This window comes from Rhinopithecus bieti, unplaced genomic scaffold (genome assembly GCF_001698545.2).
Source record: "Rhinopithecus bieti isolate Rb0 unplaced genomic scaffold, ASM169854v2 scaffold_30906, whole genome shotgun sequence".
Classification (NCBI taxonomy): Eukaryota; Metazoa; Chordata; class Mammalia; order Primates; family Cercopithecidae; genus Rhinopithecus; species Rhinopithecus bieti.
Window position 1 is genome coordinate 217,829 of NW_016813269.1, and position 26,238 is coordinate 244,066.

A 26,238-nucleotide genomic window follows, 5' to 3' on the forward strand; every position below is an offset into this window, starting at 1 on the left:
TAATCTCTGCTCATACTAAATATTTGAAACCTCGTGTATATTTTATATTTATAGCAGATTTCAATTTGGAGTGGCTAGTGACTACCATATTGAACAATGCAGTTATAGAGTATCATTTTAGAAGAATATTGAATTTTTGTTTTAGCAGGCAGCTAATTCGCTGGAATAAAACTCCAGGCATTGTCTCTCTTGTGGTGGGCAGCAGCTATAGTCTCAGTTCAGGTCTTCTAGCCTTAGCTGTGCTATGTGGGGTCCGGCGGGGCTGTATTATTCTTAGATTTGGCCTTAGTCTCTAAGAATTCCCAGAGATTCTTGAGATATATGCAGAATTTGGGAGTCCCCTTCTGTGGCTCCCTCTTTTCTGGAGTTTTTCCTTCTCAATTTCTAGTTGCTATGGGTTTCCCTGAATATTCTCCTTTGATGGCTTAACCAGTAAAAGATGGCAGGTATCTATCAGAGTTTTAGTTAGTCTCAATGGAACTAGGGCCTTCATTTGGTTGAAGAGCTGTCAACATGGGTAATTCAATTCCATGCCATTCTATTCCTCCATTTCTTTATTTCTCTTCAGTTTCTAACTGCTTTCTAGCTTTAATTAATTAATTAATTTTTGAGATGGAGTCTCGCTCTGTTGCCCAGGCTGGAGTGCAGTGGCACGATCTCAGCTCACTGCAACTTCCGCCTCCCAGGTACAAGCAATTCTCCTGCCTCAGCCTCCTGAGTAGCTGAGATTACAGGCATCTGCCACCACACCCGGCTAATTTTTATATTTTTAGTAGAGACAGGGTTTCACCATGTTGGCCAGGCTGATCTCGAACTCCTGACCTCAAGTGATCTGCCCGCCTTGGTCTCCCAAAGTGCTGGGATTACAGGCGTGAGCCCCCTCGCCTAGGCTGCTTTCTAGCTTTTAAACAATTGCTTTTTATACTGTCTCCAGAGTTCATAATTGTAATCTGCAGGAGGGTTGGTCTAATATAAGCTACTCTATCTCTACAGGAAGCGGAACCCTTGATTTTTAAACCTTATCCCTGGAGTCCCACAGAGGAGCCAGGACCTACTGTGAGAGGTAGAAAAGGCAGAGCAGACTGGCCCACTCTGCCACATCATGTGTGTGTCTCAATTCAGTGGCAGCAGCTTTCATTTCATCTGTTTCATTTTATTGGTTTCTGTGCATAATTTTAAAAAGACTTGGGTATAAAATAGTTTGAAAACAGAACTGATTTTAAAATACGCTTCTCGAATGGAGCCCTAAGACCTTTTTGCTCAATCATGCCATTGAACTCATGCTGACTTCTCCTCCTCCATCGTCTCTCACCCTATTTTCCAATCACTTCACCAGGGCCAGGCCATCTTTAGTTTCCAGAGAAGAGGCTGTAGCCTGTTAGACTGCTGAGTCTTTACAGTGGCAAGTCCTTCTTTCTGTGGCCCATGAATGTGACTTGTTGAAGGACTGATCAATAGGTTTGTGGTACGGCTGCTCATACCGAGGGTGCTCAAGCAGATTTCCTGCAGTGAGCTCTTCCTCCAGGCCTTCAGCCTTAAGGGTGGAATTTCATTCTTAATTTGGCAAGGAGCACAGAAAATCATCGCAGCAAGCCTCACCTTCTTTTTTTCCTTCCCGTCTCCTCTCTTTCTCACTCAAACACATTTTAAGAGTTTGACAAAACAAAGGGGATTTGTGCAGAAGCCAAATATGTTGTGAAACTCTTGTACTAGCGAGCAGCACAAATTGAGTTAAGAAACCTAAAAAATGGAAATACTAAACACCCTTAATGGTAAAGAAACCTAAAAAATGGAAATACTAAACATGCCTTAAATGATACACAGAACCGCAAAGCAAAAACCATTCACCTCAATTCAGAACAGAACGGAAGGTCAAAGGGTGACATGACACAATGTAATGGAATTGCCAAAGTCACGCTAAAATGACTTGAAAAGAGGAGGCTTAGCTGATAAACACATTCCACACAATTCATCTCCTGACAACCCAAGAGAGTTCACATGGGTAACACGGCCATGAAAGCTGGGGCTGGGACAGGAGTTCTGATTGATCCCAAAGAACAAACACCAAGATCTACACTCAATGACATGAATTTCAGCTACTGAAACAGGTCACCCACAACATTAGCCTGTGTGCACCCTTTCTCCTGGACACTCAGACGCCAATATTTGTTTCCTTCTCCACCAAGACAAAGTAATTTGGGGAAGCCAATGGGTACTGGTTAAAAGTGTGTGGTGATGGCTTTTTTTTTTTTTCCTTTGCCATGAGATGTTACTAATGGTCTCCTACAGAATGCCTTCCAATGAAGACTGTATTTCCATCAGAGTTCTGGCTCAGTAGCTAGAAATTTGGTAATTTGAGCCAGCAGAAGTCACTCATCAACAATAACGGAACATAGCATAGAGCAGTACTGTGGCATTAACTGCCTATCGCTCCCCACCATTGATGGTGCTGCTGCCCCAGATTCTGGTGGGCCCAAGCTACAGAACAGAACCCAGCTCCTTACCGCGACTGGCAGGGGTGCAAGTTGCACCTTCGGACCTGGGGCTCTGGGCGGCTTGCTTGAGGGCAGTCACTGTCGTTCACCAGAGTTGTGGTCTTGTTGACAATTCGTGTGCACGAGACGATGGTTCTGCGCTCCCCTGGAAACCAAACCACAGGGAGTTGAGAGACTGTGGCTGCACCCACCTGGAAAGGCTGGGCTTGCATGCCCATGAAGGAATGTTTGGGTGCTGCTGATGGTCACTTTGTCATTTAGAGTGACTGTTGTAAATGTTGTGTGGGTTTGTAGAGAAGAACTGTAATTGCAGGGAGGAGGGTGCAAGACACAGAAGGCAGAGTGGGGCCCTGGAAGATTCTAGAATAGGATGAGAAAGCAGCAACACCTCAGATGAGTGGTGTCCTTGGACAGCTTGGGGTTCGTTGATTTGGGCCTTTAATTTCCAAAGATTGCTCATCTTTTTATCTTCTGGTTTGATGTTTAAAGTCTATGGAGATCCGATCTCAATTAAATACCTGCACATCAGCCCTCAGTAGAGAGTCTGGCTACCTATTACAGAACTCCTGCTTGCTGGGGAGAAGTGGGGGACAAGGATTCTGGTCTGGAAGACATGCAGACCTGCATCCTCTAGACAGGCATTCCAGAGCCATTCTGAATTTGTCTAGCCAGCCAGCTGGTACTTATGGCTGAGCCCCCACCTGCTCTTGAGAAGCTTTGCTAATCCATTATCCCAGTTGGATGTAGCCCTTCTTTTGGGTGTTCCCAGAGCACCCTAAACACTGCATGGCAGGCAGGCCTTTGTCAGGCAGGCTGAGTGACTGAGAGTTACGAGGGTGGCCCTTGGAGCCAGGCTGTCTGGGTTCAAGTCTTGGCTCTATCACAAATAGCATCACAGTGACCATAGCGTCGACAGTTGGCCACCATGTTTCTGCATCTCGGTTTCCTCAAGCAGGCTGGTTTGCTTAATTTCCCTGTGCCTGAGGGTGCCTCAGTGATGATTAAAATAAACGAATGTATATGGTGCCCATAGAACGGAACCTGGCAGGCAGCTAACACTTCATGTTAGCTCTACTGCTGTCATTATTATTATTATTTGGGAAGAGTGACAATAAAAGATTAATAGGGAGTCAAGCACAACTATTTGCATCCTGGGCTCCCTGCTGGTCTGTGTCCTAGGCAATTTGTCATGTAGGGATGACTCGAAATCATGGAGACCTGAACTCCACCGCCAGTTCCTGCTGCCCCACATGGCAGCCTTTTGTGAGTACAGAAAGCACAAAACTGCTTTCGGCTTTGGGGGCAGGTCTGACCACTGTGTTAGGAAGCTGGAAGTCATCAGTGTCATAAAAGGATTGCCATCACGCCAACAGCAACAGAACAGCCTGCCCCTGACCCCAGGAGAGCCTGTTTACTGTTCCATGTGGGCTACGCTTAGTTTGCAACAAGTTGCCCAAGAGGAAAATCTGGCTGGAATCCGAGGTAGATGTGTTGGCTGGATTTGGAGGTTGAAAGGCCATCGGCACGAGGGGCAGCTAAGGGCTGAGGGGGAGAAGGCCCCCCGGGGAGAGGTGCAGAGTGGAGGATGCAGGGCTGATGGTGGTATCCAGAGGCTATGCCAACTGCCGCAGGGCTGCTGCAGGAAGAGGCTAAGCACAGACAGTGAGGGTGGTTGGCCAAGATGCCCAGGAAGAAATTCCTGTGTGTCTATAACTCCTACCCATGAAAAATGGGATGAGTCCCTTAAATAGTAAGCAATGCTTTACATATTGGACATCCAATAAAACTTATCCAAGCAGTTAATAGATGCTCAGGACTAGGGATGGCGGGGGCTATGCCCAGACTTCCACTCCATCATCCAACTCTCTGGGCTGGCATACCAGAGTCCAGGTCAATCTTCTGTCCCAACTCTGTGCTCACTAAAATCCACCCACCCTGTGTTCCATCTCCCATGACCCCGCGATGTTCCCTGCTAGGGTGACAGACAGCATTGTACTAAGAAACTGCTGACTCAGAGTTCAGAATGACTTCCTACTGCTCCCTCTCAATGACACAACAATAAACACAATGCCTTTTGGTCATATTGATTCTTGCTGTACGACAGGTTCTTTGGCTCCACCCTGTGGACCCTGCAGTGGGCATGAGAGACAACTATCCTATTTTAGAGGTGAGGGAACTCGCGGTAGAGAGAGGAAGTCATTTGCTGAGGTCAAGCAGGAAGTTGTGCAGTCAGGACTCATGCTAGGAATGCTTCACCCGACTTGCAGGACTTTTTCGTTCCATTGGGTCCTGGAGTGAGGTGACTGTGGCCAAGAGGGAAGGGAATTTGGGAGTGGGCAGAGGCATGCTTTGGTGCCCCTCCAGCAAGCGGCAACAGTTGAAGGTCTATTCTGTTTATTCCCAGGGTCCACCTGTCACACCCAAGACGTAGTCATACATCAGCCAAACCCCACTTCACCCACAGGTCAGAGCTGGGGGGCCCTAAGCCCCGGGCAAAGCAGCGGTATGGGCATGATCCTAGTGTGGGAGTTGGGAAGACTCTGCCCAAGTATTCTGCAGAGAGACTTTCGGTGGGGTATGATTAAATTCCCAGGGAACTACAGGTTACAGATTTCCCACACTCTGTGTGCTGGCCACAGATGCCTTCCTCCTTCCTTCAGCAAAACCCCACACCCAGTAGGCCACGGCCCACAGCCACTCACCTCCTCCACACTGCACACTGCACCCTTCCCAGCCGCTATGGGTCCAGATGAACAAAGAGTCCTGCGGTTTTTCTGGTTCACTTTGATTTTCCGCAGTGTGGTTTACAGGAACAGTGTATTCATAATGAATTCCATAATCTTGGTCGTGAAATAACAACACCTGGATCAGCCGCAAAACAAAAGGCCATTTTGAAAAGGAATGAAGGCCCACAGGATTGCCAAATCTGCACACACAGGCACACCGTGGCTGTTTCTCTATGAGGGGTAACCAGCTCTTTTCTGGGGCTGAAAACAGGTTTGACTGAGGGTGCTCCTTTATCTCAGCCCTGGATTCCTCAGGGACTCAACTTGGGAGCAGGGCAAATGCAAACCATCATCAGGAAGTTCTATTATTTCCTACCCAAGAGAGAGACCAGCTTAGACTAGGAGCTTTAGGATAAGCGACTCTGAAACCTCTTCCCTGTGCTTTTCATGGAGAGCTGCTCCACGCAGAGAACAGTCCTGCATGTTCACCCACAAAGCTGCCCTTGCACACAGGAAAGACATGGATACACTTTTACCTAGAAAGGCATCAGAGCAAGTGCGGCGACTCTACTTCTTTGGAAATGAACATCATCCTTCACTCCCCATCATCAATCACTGCCATGTCAGTTGGTCCAGAGAGTCAGGGGTAAGGCAAGCTCAAGGGCAAAATGCAGCTCACTGCCAGAGGACTTTGGGGGGCATCAGTTTGAGAGTTCAAGGATGCAAGAGGCCTCCGCTGCCATGGGAGCCAGGATGATGACTGTACCCAAGGGTGGCAGGAGCCAGGCTCAAGGCTTCAAGCCAGGAGTGCGGTGGAGGTAGAGGGAGGGATCTATCATGTTTTGTGGGAAACTACCATACAGCTTGGAGACCTTGGATCTGAAATCCTAGTCAGCAAGAATATACAGAACAGATGGGTTTAGAACGGCATGTGATAAGTCTTGTAAAGCCAGCAGGTGCATGATCAGTTTTATTTATCTAGACACAATGGTGCCAAACAAGCCCTCTTGTAGGAGCTTAACATGGCTTGTCTGTGGATAATGAGTCTTCAAGCTAAGCTGGGAAGCACTGAGTGCCCCTGGGTCTAAGTAACTAGCAGGTTCACTTCCAGCCTGAGATGTCCAAGAGAATGGGCCAGCAGGCACTAAGGGGAGGGTGTGCATGGTCCACCTGACTTGACTTGGGGCGGACCAGGTCAAAGTGTACCGGACAATGGGAGCCATTTCCCTCCAGCCATCTCTCAGTCTCCAAGGCTGAGTTGTGGGGTTGGGCTGCAGTGCTAAGAGCAAACCTAACTGCATCAACATCCACGGCTTCACCAGAGAGACCTGCCGTAACACATTTGGAAAAATATCTCCAGTTAGGAAAACAAGCCCACCAAAAACCAAACTAGTCTTAGAAAGAGATCTTTATCAGCTCAGTATGAGAATAAGACTGGTGAATTGAGAATTCATATGAAACAAATTTCATGCCATTTTGTAGCTACGTATTGTGTGTGTGTGTGTGTGTGTGTGTGTGTGTGTGTGTGTGTATAACTGGTTTCAAATGCAGGTCCCCATGATTCTCTGGGTGCTACAGATTCTGCAAACAATGTGTACACCCCAGTTTGGGGACAATGGCTTTCTATATAGAGGCAAAGGGGCACTTCTCATTTTCAGTTTTAAAATCTTCAAGTGACAATCACATTTTGAAAGAAAAGCCATCAATATTAAGCGAGGGCTGAAACTTCAGTTACGGTAGTAGTTGCTTTCTCCGAGTTTTGTTCATCCTGGTCTGAATGAATCCAGGCTGCATACCTTGCTTTAACGGGCTAACAACTTGCTCAGTTTACAAAGGCTTTTGGTGAAAAGGGAAATACACTCACATTGGTGTTTGCTAGAGAAAGCAAATTCTCATGCTAACAGGTGAGGTTTCAGTACAGGTTTTATGTTTTGCCTCCTCTCTTAGTCCCTCTGAATAACTGCTTTTAACTCAGAATAGGAGGATTTGTTCCGACTGTGACTAGGAAACAATCTTATCCCAGAGAAATGACTTAGGTACACATTATTAGGTCCCAGAAACCTACTTGCAGGAACGTATTTGCAGTGGATTTAGCAGGCTGAGTGATGCACTGGCCAATTTCTACACGGTTGAGACTGCACATGAAAACTGCCTTGCCTTTGTCTACCCAAAAATTGTAACGGGGTTAACACCACTATGGGGTAATGCCCACCCTGGGTGCCAGTGCTCCCTGGCAGAGCAAGCCTCCTTGGGAGATTCCCTGGGTAACGGCTAGAAAATCTTTTGGGTGTCAATTAATCTGGAACACTTACAGGCTGCCAGAGATCACAAATTAATGGGGAAGAAGAACTTCCACGGAGAGACTCTGGCAGGCACTGAGGACAAAGTGTGCTTTGATTACAGGGCACAAGCTGCCACAAATCCTGTTTTTTGGAAGGAGACACAGAATCAATAATGATGAGCTATCAGAAGTTAGCCATGAGAACTCCTGGATCTTGAGAAGGAAGCAGGGCGTTCCATTCCCTGGAGATCTCTGACATGTTTAAAAGGATGCATCACTGATGTTTCAGTGGCTTGCATGGAGGTCTCCCTGAGACAACAGGTGAGACAATGGCACCCTGGCCTGGCCCAATAGCACACAGGTTTCTGGAGATCATCTGGGGAGTAGGATACCCGCATCATCTGATCCCCCTTCTGGATTCCCAAATGCCTGTTGCAAGCTGGGTCTGTGAAATCTGAGGGATGCTAGTTCGGACCTGGAGTCCAAGTTCATTTGCAAAAGGTAATGATATACACTCTGTGAGGGCAGATCTACGCATCCCACCACCTGGTGTGAAAACAGACTTTGAGTGGGGCTGTTTGCTTAATGAGGTCAAGTCTCCCTGGCTGCCATCCACGTGGCTAAGCACTTCCTTCTTTGAGGCAGCTCCTTTTGAAAAAGATAGCTCTGCCAGGGAAGAGCCAGGGGAAGCAATGACAGAATTCTGAAGCAGGCGGTGCAAGAGACTGGAAAAGAAAAGACCCAGAGAAGGGAGAGGACTGAGCAGTAGGGGACCTCATAAACCCCTGGAAGCCGGATGCATTTCCTGCCCCCAAGGTACCAGGAAGAAGTAAGCTGGAAAGTAAGCTGGTAGACCTGTCAGAGCCATGCCCCCTAAGACAAATGTGGAAGCCCAGCAAGTTACCATCAAGTGCAGCGGTAGTTTGGTTGGTCCCTTGGCAGAAATCTTCTCCCACAGCCCCCTTCTCACATAGCGAACAGTTGTGCCTGCAATCTGGAACTCTCCGGGGAGCTCTATCTTCCAGTCACTGTTGATGGATCCCTTACCGGAGTCTTTGAGAGCTAGAAAGCAAATTGAAGACCAAAGAATCAAGGTGCTGGGGGTGGGGGGACCCAGCCTGTCTTTAAAAGGAATCTGCGGCCCCTGAGTGGGGTAGATGTCTCCCCTTCCACAGGGGGACGGAGGGAGGCCTGAAGCAAAAGAAGGGGAGTGCTCTGTGTACTGAGAACAAAAGCCTGGATTGCAGGGAGCACAGAGCTGCAGACCCCCAGGACCCCCAGGGAGAGCTGTGGGATTGATGGGCACCTTCCAGCCTGGGCTCCTGTCTCGAAACCAACTCAGATAACTGGGGTTAGGGGTGGAGGGGCAGGGAATGGAGATGACCACGGCCTGATCTAATTTCACGAAACTTACCCAGCAGATGGTTTTCTGCCCGATGAATTCATTCCATTTTAATGTGTCCTAGGCTACAAACCAGGTTTTGCTGTTGTAGTAAAACAAATGAGTTCCCTTTCCTATTACCTACCTGGGGTTCTGGAAGGAGAGCAGCCCATCTCCAGCACCTCTTAAGGATCTGATATCCCCTATTACTGAACTGGATGTCCCTTCAATCAACAACCATTACTCTATTAAGCATGAATGTTTGGGAATCCTAGCCGCCCACAGATGTGGTGGTCACACTCGGCAGCTGTGGATGAGCAGTGGCTGGGGGCTGAGCGTGGCAGGGGAGGGGCACTCTCATACCCTAGCTCTGTGGATTTCAGGTTCTCACGTTTGCTGGCCCACATCTCTACCAGGGACAGCCTGTGTCAGGAGAGGCTGACAATCAACATGCTGCTGACTGGCCGTAAGCAGAAACTTGGTTTTCCACACAAGCCATGTATTTACTCTTTTCCGAGGCACTCACCAGGACTTTTCTTGTGTCTTCCCACCTAGGGGTGAAGACCATGTAGTTCTCATGAGGACAGCACTCTGCAGTGCCATTCTATTTTGTTGTTGCTGTTGTTATTTAGGAAAAAAAAAATCCCAACAAACTAAAACCTATTCTGGCATTTTAGGAGAAGATGGCAGATGACAAGAGGTGATAGGAAATCTGTGTCATTTCCAAAAATGGGAACTCCAGGGCACCCTCGGTCCGAGGCCCACACTCCCTACACACGCAGCTGGAGCCCCACGGACACCCCAAATTGATCTACATATATCTCCCTGGGACCCTACTCAGTCTATAATCAATGAAATCAGATTCTGCCACATTGACTATTCTCTGCTTACTGAGGCCAGAAATAAAATGCCCACATTTAATACTGATTTTGGAAAATGAGAGTTGAAACCCAAAAGGAGTTTTGGTTACCGCTGAGTTCATCAGCCCCAGGCTGGGGCAGGCCACAAGCAGCAGAGGGACGCTGGGTAGCCACTGGCCGCAGCTCCCGTCTCCAGGACATTATGGTCCCAGTGCTCGCTCCCGGCAAACACAGAGGAGACGCATGCTCAGGGCTTCTTGTGTTAGAGGGACTGCCAAGACAAACTGGTTCCTCGCTTCTAGGAACTTTCCAGCAGAGTGGCTTCCAGTGGGGTCTCGTATCCAGGGTGGCTAGGAGAGGCTGAGGATTACAGGACTCCAGGGACAGCTTAGGAAAGAGAAAGTCCTACCACTTGGAGCCGAATCTGTTTCCCTTCAAGAAATCCGACCCACAACTGAAATGTCCTGGCTATGAAAAGGAGGTGAGAATGTTGGGACGCCCACAGTTTCCTCTCCTTTTTCTCTTCTTCTGCCACCATCTGCAAACTGCCATTTAAGGAGCATATTCTCCAGGTTGGCTCTTTCATATACTCTGACCCATGTACTCTTCTCAACAACCCTCTGAAGTATTGTCGTCACTTCATGGGTGAGGCAATGGGGCCACAGAGAAGTACCCTGCCCAAGCTCACAAAGCTATTCAGTTGTAGAGTGGAGACCTGAATCCAGGAGACCAACCCTACTGCACTTATCACTCTGACAACTTTCAATTCCCAATTCTTTAGGTTATAGCATCAGTATAGATTTTTATGACTAATGCTGAAATAGGCAAAGGTAAGGCCTGTTTTCAAAAAGGACAAATTCCAGGCTCTAACTGTTACAGGGTTTCATATTCTATATACCCTTACAAAAATGACTAATTTCACGGATTTCCAGTGTTTCCAGTGAGCTAATAATGCACATATATACTTGGTTAGATTAATTATCAGTAAATGTAGGCAAAGGATGCATGGACATTCATCGTTCCTTCAAGCTCTCTGCAGGTTTAGAAAATTGTCTCTTGCATATGCGTGGTTAAATTGGGTCTATTTGTCACCTTACATGCATGGTATCTATTTGGTCTTAGGACCCAGTGTGGGCTGGTGGAAAGGAGCAGATAGAAAAAACCAAGGGGCTAGAGTCCTTGAAGACAGCAGTCCCCAGGACTGATTTGGGGACTAGGGACTGGTTTTGTGGAAGACAATTTTCCACAGACCAGGGGCTGGGGAAATGGGGTGGCGGGGGATGGTTTTGGGATGAAACTTTCCACCTCAGATCATTAGCCATTAGATTCTCGTAAGGCATGCAGAGCCTAGATTCCTTGCACATGCCATTCACAATAGGGCTTGCACTCCTCTGAGAATCTAATGCCCCGCTTCTGATCTGACAGGAGGCGCAGCTCAGGCGGTCATGCTTGCTTGCAGGCCACTCACCTCCTGCTGTGCAGCCTGGGTCCTAACAGACCATGGACTGCTGCTGGTCCATAGCCCGGGGGCTGGGGACTTTTGCTTGCAGAAACACCTCAGAAACTATAAGTTACGGGAACAGCAGATGTACCCCTCTTCCCTGCCAGTCCCTCACCCTATTTTGAGGGCCTCCTCACCGGGGGCTAAAGACAGACACAGCTCTTACCCCCAGGGAGCTCACAGTTTGGAAGGGAGAGAGAGAAAAGATGAACATAACACAATTTCACAAGCTTTATGGTAAGGTGCCTCCGGGGTCTAGGAATGTTGTGGGATGAGGCAGATGGGGAAGGCTTCCTGGGACAAGTCCACTTTCAGCTGAGTGTGTAAGACAGGGAGGGAGACAACGCTGCCTGCAGTGTGTGGCTCAGCAGTGTGTGGCTGCCTGTGGCGTGTGAAGCAGGATGGTCATTCCTGACCCTCAGAGGCCAGGACTGCTAAGATCAGTTCTGGGCAGGCTGATGGAGGGAGGAAGGCACAGCGCCCCGTATGGAGAAGCAAGTGGAAGGCAAAGTTTTTTCCATTTTTCGGAGGTTCGGCTGGGAAAAGGAGGCGAGAGATGAAGAGTGGCCTCAGAGGGTGGGAAGGAGGAAGGGGGTTCACTGTGAGAATAAAGGACACCCACGCATGCTGAGGTGGCCTATACAGAGGAGTCAGAGATGAGCAAATGATTTCTTTGAAGCTGTGTGCTGACCACAGTCACACCAGGACCTGCTCCGTAGAACCCATTTCTCTCACAAAGACCAGAGGGAAGCCAGGCAGCTGCTCTCCTCCTTGCTGGGCCACCGGCACGGACTGGCTGACTCCCATATCCACACCCCACCAGTGACAGACTCCACCATTGGCTGCCCTGGGCTGGCGCCCCAGGCTCATCCCTGGTTCATGGTTTCTGTGAATACCCACTGTGCCCATCACATGGCATCTGTTTCTCCCTCTAAGCAATGGTACCCAAGATTTCTCCTGGGAACATGTTTTTCCTCCTGTCACATGGGGCTGGACCCCACAGTTCCAGGCACAGGCCCATCACCCAACCCCAAACAGGGGGACTTTTGTTCACCTTAGGAAAAGGCAGCTTTCTTCCCACAGGGTTTCCCAGAGACTGGACATGAGCCTGGATCTACCAGCCCACAGGAAGATGTCCACAAAGAGGACAGGCAGGAGTGCCAGTGCGGAGACAGACCATTTTTCCTGTGACATCATTTTAAGCCCCTGGATCCAGCAGTGCCTGAAGCTGGTACTCAGCAACTGAGAGCTGGGTTTGGCTTTCACACATGCTTTCTGGAGGTTGGGTTAAAAATGCTAATCACAATGAGGGCAGAGCAGGTGAGGAAAGAAAATTACCATTATGGCTTCCTATAAATAGGCCCCAGATGTTTACCACCAAGCTGAGTATCCAGGGCCTCTGCCCATATCCCAGCACTAACACCTCTATCTTGGCCCTAACCCTCTTATCCTGGCTCTAACCCTCCTCTCATGGCTCTAACCCTCCTATCCCGGCTCTAACACCCCTATCCCGGCTCTAACACCCCTATCCCGGCTCTCACACCCCTATCCCAGCTCTAACACTCCTATCCCGGCTCTGACACCCCTATCCTGGCTCTAACACTCCTAACACTCCTATCCCGGCTCTAACACTTTAGAGGTAACTCTTTCTCCACTGGCCTTGTTTATGTATTTCTCGGGGCCTTTTTAAAAGATGTTTTAAAGTGACTCTAAATTACAACCTGCAAACTACCCCACTTCCATGCCAAAAGTAAAACATCTGGGAGGTCAAGAGTGAAAAGGCCCAAAAAAGGGCAGGAGGGCACACCTGGAGACAGTTATAAGACCATCCTCAGAAACACTGCACAGAGGTGGAGGCTGGCCCAGGGAAGCCCCGCTTCTGCCATCGGAGGCCTGACAGTGGGTGGCAGCAGCAGCAGCGACTACAGCATGAGGTGGAGGCAGAGCCAGTTGGGCCTTGGAGCCTGCCATCCTCTGATCACCGGAGTGGGGTCTTTCCTGTCTGTAGTGGAATGGGTAGGAGAGGTGTCAGGAAGAGGGCTACTGGAGGCCTCGGAGGAGTCACTGGGTGTGGTCAAGGAATTATGGGACAGGAAAGTGAAAGAGGCTGCAGCTGACGGCCGAACCCAGGCAAGGTCAACTGCTGATGGGGAGGAACATATTGGACAACCGAGTGCTAGTGACAGCTGGCTCTCTGGGGAAAATAGCCTAGAGTTATGGTATATTTGCTACCCAAAGTGTAAATACCCTCACCATGACAGATTTTGTTATCCACCTGGCATCGGTGAACAAGGAGTGGGGAAGAGATGCCTGTAACTGGCTCTCACAAGCCACACACAGCTGTGGGGGCACTCCAGTGAATTCTGAAGATGCTTGTCTTTGCTTTGGAGGTCCTGGTCTGCAGCTGATGAGTTGGAGAACTCCTGCACAATCACAACTTGGTTGAGGCCAGGCATGGGTTTGGGGTCAGCTCTCAGAGCCCCAGAAAGAATACACTTTGCATGTCCACGCACTGCCTGTGGCCATCGCCACAGCAGCTGCAAGTTCTGGCGTACGGCAAATGCAGCTTTCCAGCTCAGAGCCTGCATGCCTTTCCTCGGGACAGCGTGCTTGCAGCCACACATTTGTGTATCTCTCAGGGAGAAGAAAACACAGGCAGAGTTATTAGCAGGAGGTCAGCAGATCTAGGAGGCATGGGGGTTACTTCCAGCCTTTTCACTTTGGTGTCACTTAGCAAGATTCCAAATTTGCAGTTTGCTGTGGTCCATCTGAATAATCATAACTTCCTGCTAAAATCAGAAGTTAGTATTTGACATCCCTTCAAAAGAGATGTCAGCTCAGAGATTCTGTTGGGATGTCAAGATCACTCTTAACAGTGAATAAATAGGTTCATTGTGGAGTCCCATGAACAATGACTTCACAGGGCCATGTCAACTCCAGAGAGACAATGCAGGTCACCTCTTGCCCCCTTCTGTGGCAGCTTGGTTGCTCTCCTGCCTTGCGTTAGCTGCACAGAGTGGGGTCTGCAAAGGCCTCTGAGGCTGCAGCTCCAGGCAGGAGTCCTTTCCACAGCCCTATGCATAATGCATTTTTTTTTTTTTCCTGAAAGACAACCTTCCAAATGAAATGCATTTTTGGCTCTACAAGTTCCTGTCCCCTCAAACCTTGGGCATCAGTGAGTATCTCCAAGCCCCCATTGTCTCTATTTTGAGATTAATTAGTGTGCACTTGAAATCAGGATATGTTTGGACCCAGAAAAGACTCCATGGAGCAATTAAAATGATTACAAATGTGTTGATTTTATGGGCAATTAACAGAGCAAAGAACCGGGGATTCCCCCAGTGATTTGATTTTATCTGTGATGTCTGAAGTTCTGGTTTGCTGGGGAGGAGATTTTCCCTTGCTCATTTCGCCTGGACCGGAGATTGGAAGTTTTAAACCACTATCCAAAACATAACCATGCTCACTTTTGTGGGTTTTGCTCAGAAGCGCTCAACAGTTAGACTTCTATGGGGCACCACGTGGGTGGATACACCTTCCTTTGCCACCAGGGCAGAACAAAACCTTTGCAACGAGCTGGAGTGTGAGGCTACATGCAGAACGTCCATTTCTGTCTCTGGCTCTTCTTCCTCTCTGTGGACACTTACACACCATCCTGGTCTTCCAGGCACTGTGGGGAAGACCATGAGCCATTCCAGGGAGTGAGGTGGGGGCATTCCTGAGGGAAGCGCACTGCTCCTTTTCAGAGCTGGCTGGAGGCAGATGCGAACTCTGACCCTGTCCACATGCCCCTTTCTGGCACAGAGCTGAGCAGAAGCTCGAGTGGGGTTCTTTTGGTCTCTCTCCTTCCTAGCTTCACTGGAAGACCTGACCCACAGTCAACCTACTTCTAATCCTGGCAGCGAGTCAGCTCCTTTTATTTCCACTCGGAGTTCTGCCAGCTCTGTTCTTAGCTATGGATACAAACTGCCCAGGCATTTCCTGTTCCAGGTGGTTTTCAGCAGAAAGCCAGCCAGCGTGGGCTGAAGGTAGGTGGGGTGAAATTCTTCAGGAATTGCTCTCAGCAAATGTGAGAGCAATTCAAAGTTACACTGGGTTGACTTCCAGAGCACCCAGTGCCGAGTGGAAACAAGGCCTTTTTGAACTAACTTTAGAAACATAATGAGTGTGGACCACCTTCAGCCTTGCCCGTGTCCATCAGCCAGGCCCTGGAGTCCTAGGATTATGCCTTCTGGATAAGATAAGGTAGGAAGCTGGCTCCAGCCTCCCATGGAGGCCCAGTGCTTCTGGAGAGCTGAGCAGTCACCCCGAGACGTTAAACCAGTCTCCGTGGCATGCAGGTTTATTCTGAAGTGCACACAACATAGTGGTAACAACAGGCAGGTTTAACGTGTATTCGCCAGTGAAAAATCTCGATCCGGCAGTCTCTGGCCATGACTGGACAGAGTAATTCTGAGAGGCTCCATGAACTGTAGTGAACTCAGAGGAGGGGGGGGAACCTGGATGAGACACCAAGCCCCTTGGAACTTCAGCTTGCCCCTCTGTGAAGGAAGCAGAGCAATACCTTGCAGCTCATTTAGGGGGATTAGGGATCAGGTCTCTAAGGCACAGGTGAGCTCAGTGATTGGGAGCCACTATTGCAGATGCTATTGTTCTTTTTTTGTATACATGGCCCTCAGGCTTTAGGAGCTGAGGGACGATCACAAGAGCTCATTCTCCTGGGTGGCATCTGCTAGTTAGCACCTGCTGGCCCTAAAGTGAGTTTGAGTGAAAGGTCTGTTTGTACCATAGGAATCAGAAGTTGAGGAGTGATCCAAAGGATTCTAACATCCTCTGTCATTCTTAAATTGCCATGCAAAAGTGGAGATAAGGAAGACACTCCTATTGCCAGACACTTAGGGCTGAGCCAGGTGGAGAAGCCATGCTGGGAAATCTCAGAAGCCAGGGTCAGATGCCAAGGGACTTACTTGCGGGGGCACCTTCTGGGGCTTGATGGAAGAACCACTAATTTGACCTCCAAGCTGAACTACCTCTTGGAATACCCAGACTGCAAATTTTGAATTAGGATGAAAGGTGACATCAGCCTCCCACGGAGGGCCTCCAGTACACTCAAATGCATGGGTTGGGAAGGGGAAGGGTAACTTTTTGGCATGATACCAGGTGGTGGGGCTTCCAATGCAAATGCTGGTGAGGCTGACCCGATGTCCTTTGATGGGCAGAAGGAGAGGGAGTAGGCTCTTTGTGAATTTAGTGAAAAGAGGCTGTCACTTTGAAGCTGCCCAAAGCAGCAAGAGGCCTTGTTTTAGAATGCATTTTTAAGTGTTGTTCTATTTGCAGAGTGACAGCTGGGACAGCTGGGGAGGAGAGTGCCAGGCAAGGCAGGGACACTGTCCATGCAGGGGAGGTGGGAAACCACAGGGCAGATGAAAATGCATATGGATGTCAACTCCAGGGATGGAAAGGTCTTACCCTGGCAGCAGAAGCACGAGCTGCCGTCATAGCCTCAAGGAGGCAGGGTGGATGGCAGGTGACCAAGCTGCGGAGGAGGTGGCAGGGCACCTTGGGACATGGGGGGATCCAAAGAGTGTGGTGCCAGTGATAACCCACGTGGGTGCTTGGACATGGGCACTCCTGCCTTCCCCAAGGCAGGTGTGCCGGGGGCACGTTAGCATCAAAGCATTCCCTAACTCTTTAATTAACAGAATTGTGGTCTTTATTGTAAACTTGCCTATTAGATATTTGTTTTGTATCTGTCTCATCAGACTTGGAGTTTCTCAAGCAGAGACCATTTCAAAGAAAGACTTGGACTTTTGCATAGTCTACAAAGGCAGGAATGTGGACAAAGATGTCATTTAAAAAAAATGAGTAATAAAAATGGAAATAAAAGGGTTCCATGGGTAACTTCAATTTAGCTAAAATCGTTTTTTGAAACTCGACAAATCATGTCTTACTTTTCCTTTCTTCAGTCTCAATCAGCACTTTGCAACACAGGCTGAGAGGTGATGACATGAGGACAGCTCAGAAGAAGGGTACCTGAGGAAGATCAGCCACCCTGAGTTTAAGTTTAACCCAAGACAGGAACATGGGATTAAAGCTGGCAAAAGGACAGGGGCCACAACATGTTCCAAGCCAGAGAGGTAGGAGCAGAGGCAGCCTCTGGGCACCCTGCTGTCTCCACTTCGTGTCCAACTCAGAACTCCAACCACCCTGGGGCTCAAATTCTGGGCTAACCTTTGCTGGGGTTGATGGGGAGGCTGGGAATTGGGCCAAGGATACTCTCAGAAGGTCTTCTCTGGCTAGGAAGGGACTTATCAGAATGGCTTTGCTCATGTATAGTTAGGAAAATCAGTCCAGAATAGAACCCAAGTCTATGGAAAGATGCAGGTGTTTGTGCTTGAAGTCAATGGAGCCGGCCACTAGGAATCTGGAATCCACAGACCTTAGTGAAACTAGTGTCCTTCTGGGTTTCCATTAGACTTAGGACTGTTGTTCTTTTTCCAGCTAAGAAGTCATCCCCAGAACCACTGGCAGCCCAATGGGGCTTCCTGCAAGTTGGCCAATGGCCTGCACTGCCCAGACTCAATCTGCTCTCAGCTCTATGGGGTTACTTTGGGGAACTGGTAACCGGCCCAATTCCTCACAACTTCCTTCACTCTTGTATGATCTTCCTTCCTGTCCCAAGCTTGTCTTCCATCGTTTTCCTTTCTGTTCCCGCCCCTAATCCACCCTGGGGATGGCTGCATGTTAGTCAAATATGACGGTGCTGTGTGGTTCCCTCTGGGTGTTCCTGTCATTACAATACAGGTGTGAAACCAGCCATAACCCGGGAGGAATGACACTGAACCGATTTACCAGACTGATCATCAAAATCGATTCTCAACACATAAATGGTGAGTCAGGTCATTTTTGTTTTACCCAGAAAGCTGTGGGCAGGTTTATCCTCCACCACACGGATCCTCCGAGCTCCAGCGGGAATGATGGCAGCTTCGATATAACCTGTAGCAACAAATGACATAGAGGTAAACCACACCTCCACCCTGCACCAGAGGCCACACAGCCGCCCCGGCCAAAATCTAGCTACCGAGCCCCTGACAGTGGCTTCAGAAATGGAGGGCTGGTGCAGCTCTGAGAAATCGAGAGAGCCAAAGGAGGCAGCTCTCCTAAGGCCAAAATATCCCGGCGGCCTTATTTCCAGAGAGCAGGATCTGCATGTTTCAGGTTGAGTGGTGTACCCCTCCTCCAAATTCACATGTTGAAGTTCTAACCGCCCACCCCGCAACCCCCCCTCCGCCGCCAACCAGAACATCAGCATGTGACCACTGCAGACATATTAAGATGAGGTCATCCACGAGTAGGTGGGCCTAATCCAATATTACTGATGTCCTTATGAAAAGGGGAAGTTTGGACACAGACATGCACACAAGGAGAATGTCACGAGAACACAAAGGCAGAGATGAAGTGATGCTTCTACAAAGCAGCCAAGGAATGCCAAAGACTGCCAGCAAACCACCGGAAGTTAGGCAAGAGGCATGGAATAGATCCTCCCTTGTGACCTGCTGAAGGATCCAACCCTGCTGACACCCTGATCTCAGATTTCTCACCTCCAGAACCAAAAGACAGAAAGTTTCTGTTGCTTATGCCACCTAGTTTGTGGCACTTTGTTACGGAAACCATAGCAAATGAATACAGCCTGGTATTCTACGTGAATGGCACTTCCCTGGAGCATCAGTGAAAAGTGGCCCTGGTCTCATTCATCTGCTGGAGGGCCTTTTTCTCTTTGTTGTATTTTGAACTTCCCTGAATATCCATGGGATGACAGCAGAAACCAAGCAATTTGCCCTATGACAAAACTACAGTATTGCCTTAAAACACGGTGCACTGTTTCTTGCTTCTGCCGTCTTTGGCCATTTCTGCAGCTATTACACTTGTATAGTTTTGTCCATTTCCTTGCATAATTTAAAGAAGAGTAGGGGGCCCAGAACAGCAGGTGGGCAGTGAAGACACGACTGAAGCTGCCAGGGCAGAAGCTGGCAACTGGCTGATGCCTGGTTAATGGGATGACTGCCAATAAATGAGCCCGACATGATGGTGAGACTCTGAAATGCAGGCTGGTAATAATCTCGGTTTGATTTTTATTTGGGATTTAGACAAGAGTATTAGGCATTTGCTTCGGCAATTTAGATGAGGATCTCAACTTAGATTACAAATCCTAGCCGTGTTATTCCCAATGTGATCACCAGAATCATGAGTGGAGCTGTAAAAAATTAGAAATTTCTAGGTTCAACTATGTGCAGATCATGGAAATACCTATTTTGAGGGGTTTATTTATTCATTCATTTTTCTCACAATAAAGTGGCTTTATTATTATAAAAGTAGTATACAAAAGTTCAAACAACATACAGCAGAAAACCAGAATTGACCTATACCACATCACAATGAGAAAATTACCCCAAGAAAGTAATATTTTGACCATCCTTTTCAACATCTCTTAATGCATATAAACATACACATATCATTTTAGATGAACAGAATATTATATGTACTTTTAAAAGATCAGTATTATACTTCAAAATAATTAGTTTTGCTAGGTAATGTATGTCTAAGGTACAAAATTCAAAAATTATAAATGGATCAAGTAGAAAGTATATTGATCTATAGGCTATATGAGGCATTCTATAGCCAGCTACACTTTTAAAACTATTTATAATAATTTGTATATTGTGGCTGAGTTTCTACATAGCTAACTCAACATCTGCTAATATGACAGTTCTGTTTCTTCCTTTCTAGTCTTTATGCCTTTAATTTCTTTTTCACTATTCTGGTTGCAACTTACAAAACCACATTGTATGTAAAATGAGATTGTGGCATCCTTGTGTAATTCATGATGTCATAGGAATGCTTCCAAAGTTTTCCAACCGAAAGAGATTGCTACTGTGAGAATAGGATAGGTATCATTAATCATTTATCAGGTTAGGGACATTCTCTTTTTTGTTTAAATTTTACTTTAAGTTCTGGGATACATGTGCTGAACGTGTAGGTTACATAGGTATACATGCGCCACGGTGGTTTGCTGCACCCATCAACCCATTATCTAGGTTTTAAGCTCTGCATGCATTAGGTATTTGTCCTAATGCTCTCCCTCCCCTTTTACCCCATCCCCTGACAGGCCCCAGTATGTGATGTTCCCCTCCCTGTGTCCATGAATTCTCATTGTTCAACTCCCACTTATGAGTAAGAACATGTGGTGTTTGGTTTTCTGTTCCCGTGTTAGTTTGCTGAAAATGATGGTTTCCAGCTTCATCCATGTCCCTGCAAAGGACATGAACTCACTCTTTTTTATGGCTGCATAGTATTCCATGGTGCATATGTGTCAAATTTTCTTTATCCAGTCTATCATTGATGGGAATTTGGGTTGGTTCCAAGTCTTTGCTATTGTAAACAGTGCTGCAATAAACATATGTGGGGACATTCTCTTTTTGAATACTTAGTGTGCTAACAGTTTTTATCATGAAGAGGTATTGAAGTTAATAAAATATTTTTGTGCATCTACTGAAATCATTATACTGTTTTTCTCCCAAACTATACCAACACCTCAGAGTTGAACTGTGATCACACTTGTCATGGCTTAGATGGTACATGGATCCATGTCTTAGCTTTTTTTTTTTTTTAATTATTTCATACATGTGGTGTTTGCTTAGTTTTACATAAACATTTATCATTTTTTTTCCTCACCATTTCTTCCCCATATCAGACCATTTTTCTGGTATCTTTTTTTCTTCCTTAAATCCATGTGAAGGTCCTTTAGTGTAGGTCTCTTGGTTGTTGTAAACTCTCTGGCTTTGTTTATCTATAAATGTCTTCATTGACATTCTCTTGGTTTTGAGAAACGGTGTTCTTGGGCATTTGATTCTAAATTGATTGTTATTTTCCTTCAACACTTGAAATACACTTTTCCACTGTCTTCTGGCTTCCCTTAGGATACTGAGAAGGCAGTCATCATTCTTAGTGTCGTTCCTTTCTAAGTGGCCTATCTGTCTCAGCGATACTCCTTGGTGTTCTGCAGTTTCACCAAGACATTTCTAAGTACGGATAATGGGGAAATACTGGTTGTCAAATTTCTCCAGTCACATTTTACCTTTAACGTCTAAGAACTATTAGACTACTCATAGTTTTGTATCAATGTTTCTTGGGACACAAAGCTATATTATTAGTACATTAATTTTTTCTGATCTATTTGGTTTTCTTTTGAACATCAGAATATATGTTTATCTCTTTTATCTTCTGCAGTGCTTATTTTATCTTTTATTTTTACTTACCCTGCTTGGATTACTTTGTGCTTCCCAGGTTAGATCAGATCAATCCCTTGGATTGTTCCCTACCTTTTATCTTTTAACTGTTTATTAATTTGTACAAAAAAAAATGCAACTGGTTTCTATGTATTAATTTTGTACCCAACTTCCTGAATCCTCTTATAATTGTCATATTTTCAAGGTTAATTCTCTTAGGTTTTCAAGATAAATAATAATATCACAATAATATCTACCACAGTAATAGTTTTACTCTTTTGAAATGTTTATAGTAGAAATATATATATTCCTCTCCCATCCAAGTACTAACCAGACCTGACCTTAGCTTAGCTTCTGACATCAGACAAGATCAGACACATTCAGGGTGGTGTGGCCATAGTTATTCTCCTTTTCTAAATGCATTGGTGAGCACCACCAGAAAAATGTTAAATATTCCTGGAGAGAATGTACACCCTGGTTTTGTTTCTGATTACAACAAGAATGCTTATAGTGTTTTGCTGTTGAATATAATGTGGGCTTACAGTTATATATAATATCTCATATATAACATACTTTATGCATAATATAATCATATTAAAGACATATATGTTATTCTCATATTAAGAATTTTGTCAGGTATAAAGGTTGAATTTTACTGCATGCCTTTTCAGCATCTAAGTGCATAGTTTCCTCTTGCTCTCACACCTTGTTCTATTAATAGTATAATTATATGAATATATTTTCTAACATAAAACCATCTTCATATCTCAGAATAAACCTTACTTGGCCATAGCATATTATTTTAATATGCTGCTGAATTGTTTGCTAATATTTAGAACTTTTGTGACATTATTCCTAAGAATGCTCTGTAATTGGTATTATGCTTTTTTTGTTGGATTGGGTTTTGGTATCAATATTATTCTTGCTTTAATTAGGAGTATTTCTATGCTTCTATAACTTACTTGTGTTGATTTTATATAGAGTCACGATTGGGAAATTATTTTTTCAATCATTCATTTCAAACAGGTTTTAAACTTATTTACAGAACCGAGCAATGTAATCTCTTATGATTTATTAATTTCCTTTATACTTTATTTCCCTATTCGCTATTATTTTACATATTTGTACTTTCCTATCCCCCATTTGGTTCATTAAATGAGCAAACAGTGGAGCTGTATACTATTTAGTTGGATTTCTTCATCCTGTCCCCTACCAATAAATTCTAGTTGTTGTTTCTGTTTTATTTAATGTTTTTCCATAGGCCTGTATATTTATACTTCTACTGTGTAACTTATCAGATGTAATTTAGTCCCTGGATATTACAAAATAAGGAAATGAGAATAATTACAGTACATTCTACTTTCTCACATCCCATTTCAACTTTTATTGTATGATTTTGACATTGTATTAGTTTGTAACATTTACTTTTTACTAAGGTAATTCCTATAGTTGTTTTAGTTTTAATCCTAAAAAGGAATTTGATGTTTGTTATGTATTCTTCTGCCAGTTTCTCTAATAAATTCTTGCTTGCCTCAAATTTGTTCCCTTTGAGATGGACTTATGGGAATTATATTTTCTAAAATATAATACTGTATAGCAAAAAATAATTGTTCATTGTCCTTATCCTTGAATGTCAGTTTGGCTGCTATAACATGTTGGGGTCATACTTACTTTCTCTGAGGCTGTTGTATGAGTGGCTCCATAAAATGTGACCATGGAGAAGTCTGAGGACTGCTGGTTATTGCCCCATTATTAGGTTCTCTAAAATTTAGATGGGATGCTCAAAGGAGTCTTACCTTTAACATCTAATAACTAATAGGCTATTCGTAGTTTTGTGTCAACTTTTCCTGGGATACAAGGCTCTATTATCAGTACATATTTTTTTTTTTCTGATCTATTTGCTTGGTTTTCTTTTGGGGGCAGATATCAAAGTATATCCATTTGTCGCCTTTGTCTTCTGCAGTGCTTATTTGATCTTTTATCCTTGGGACTTTTTGTTTATTTCCATTTTCCCCTGGTGTTTTTCTCAATCCTGTCTTCCACGTTTCTTACTGCACTCTCGTAGTGTTGATATTCTCTGTCTGCTTCCATGCAGACCTGGTTTTTGTGATGGATTCATTGACCTCTCCTATGGTATGTCCTCAGTTCTGCTAAGTTACGTTTCATCTCTCTCTCTTGCTTCATTGCGTCACCGTTTCTTCATTGAGGTCTTGTGTCTTGGCTATGAATTCTTAGTTTCTTTCTTTCTTTTTTTTTTTGGAGATGGAGTTTTGCTTTGTCGCCTAGGCTGGAGCACAGTGGTGTGATCTCAGCTCACTGCAACCTCCACCTTTCGGGTTCAAGCAATTCTCCTACCTCAGCCTCCTTAGTAGCTTGGATTACAGGCGCCCACCAACATGCCCAGCTAAGTTTTATATTTTTAGTAGAGATGGGGTTTCACCATGTTGGCCAGGCTGGTCTCGAACTCCTGACCTCAGGTGATCCCCCGGCCCTGGCCTCCCAAAGTGCTGGGGTTACAGGCGTGAGCCACCACGCCTGGCCTATGAGTTCCTATATTATCAAGGCGACTGTTGATCACTTTTTGAAATTCATGGCAGTAACATTGGGTCACAATTTCCATCTTTTCCTTGGTAACATTTTGCCAGGATTTTTAAAAAGTCATTTGCTTTCCTTGTCCCCTTTATATTTTTCCTATTGCCAGATACTTGTATAGATCCTGTGCTGGTAAATTTATTTCACATTTTAAAGTAAGACAAGTTCTAATCATACTGGTTGCTTGCACTAGGTGTGGTAGGAAGAAATAGGACAGTGTTGTAGGCTAATCGGAATTTCTTTGGTTTACAGTAAAATTTGTTAGGACACAGGTTTATTGATATCAGTGAGTTCATTGTCATTTTTCTTTTAAAAAACAACATATATTTTGAACTTATACAAATACACCTGAGTATATTTTCTCATTGTAAGAAGCAAAAACAGCATAGTCTTTTCATATTTACATTTGTCTCACTTCTATGTTAGGAGTAACTCAACATATCATATTACATTTTCAATTTTTTTTTTTTTTTTTTTTTTTGCTTAAATCGCTATGAAGTTTATATAACTACTCGCCTATTAATGGACATTTAGGTTGTTTCAACATTTTCACTATAAGAAACAACACTATATCATATATGAATATGCACGGAAAACCCCTCAAACCCCTCCACAAAATACTAGCAAGCCCAATCCAGCCACATGTAAAAAGGATTCTACACTGTGATCAAATATGATTTATGCTAGGACTCAAGCTTGGTTTAACATATGGAAAAGTCAGGCTGGGCACAGTGGCTCACCCCTGTAATCACAGCACTTTGGGAGGCTGGGACAGGCGGATCACTTGAGGCCAGGAGTTTGAAACCAGCCCGGCCAACATGGTGAAACCCTGTCTCTACTTAAAAAAAAAAAAAAAAAATTAACCAGGCATGGTGGTGTGCACTTTTAATCCCAGCTACTTGGGAGGCTGAGGTATGAGAATCGCTTGAACCTGGTGGGCGAGGGTTGCAGTGATCCAGGATTGTGCAACTGCACTCCAGCCTGGGCAACAGAGTGAGACTCCCTCTCAAAAACAAAACAAAACAAAACAAAAAAAAACAATATAATCCTCCATGTTAATAAGGGGCAAAATCCACAAGATCATCTCAATAGGTGCAGGAAAAGCATTTGAAAAATTTCAACACTCCTTCCTGATAAAAATACTTAACAAACTAGGAATAGAAAGGAGCATGCTCAACCTGATAAAGGGCATCTACAAAACTCCACAGCTAACAGCATACTTAATGGTGAAATACTAAATGCTTGTCCCCTAAGATAAGGAACAAGACAAGGATGTCCTGTTATTCCCATTCAACACTGCACTGGGAGTTCTATCTAGGGCAATTATGCAAGGAAAAGAAATAAAAGGCATACAGATTGGAAAGAAGTAGTAAAATTATCTCTATTTGCAGATGCTAAAATATTTTATAGAGAAAATCCTAAGGAATCCATTAAAAAACCTATTATGACAGGTTCAGTAAGATTGCAGGATACAAGGTCAATACATAAAAATCAACTGCAGGCCGGGTGCAGTGGCTCACGCCTGTAATCCCAGCACTTTGGGAGACTGAGGCAGGCAGATCACGAGGTCAGGAGATCGAGACCATCCTGGCTAATACGGTGAAACCCTGTCTCTATTAAAAATACAAAAAAATTAGCCAGGTGTGGTGGCAGGTGCCTGTAGTCCCAGCTACTAGTGAGGCTGAGGCAGGAGAATGGCTCTGGGAGGCGGAGCTTGTAGTGAGCCGAGATGGTGCCACTGCACTCCAGCCTGGGCGACAGAGCGAGACTCCATCTCACAAAAGAAAAAAAAAAAAAAAAAAAAAAAAAAATCATCTGCATTTCTAGATGTTAGGAATGAACAGTTGGAAAATGAAATTTAAAAAGCAATTCAATTTAAGTAGCATCAAAAAGAATCAAACACTTAGGAATACATTAAAAAAGAAAACCTGGAGGGTTTGTAAGTTGAAGACTACAACACATTGCTGAAAGATATTAACAAATATCTAAATAAATGGAAAGATATTTTATATTCTTGGATCAGATGACATTGTAAAAATTTGACTGCTTCACAAATTGGTCTACCGATTCAACGTAATCCCTATCAAAAATCCCAGCATTTTTTTTTTTTTTTTTT

General features: G+C 45.3%; 1 protein-coding gene across 1 annotated transcript in view; it reads right to left on the reverse strand.

The window, feature by feature from the left end:
* Positions 1 to 26,238, reverse strand: part of ADAMTS17 (ADAM metallopeptidase with thrombospondin type 1 motif 17) — a 371,310-nt gene that overhangs the window by 81,688 nt on the left and 263,384 nt on the right. The window contains 3 exon segments of the mRNA XM_017847918.1: positions 2,505 to 2,640; positions 5,198 to 5,357; positions 8,407 to 8,564. Of these exon segments, the coding sequence (XP_017703407.1) occupies positions 2,505 to 2,640; positions 5,198 to 5,357; positions 8,407 to 8,564 (454 nt within the window).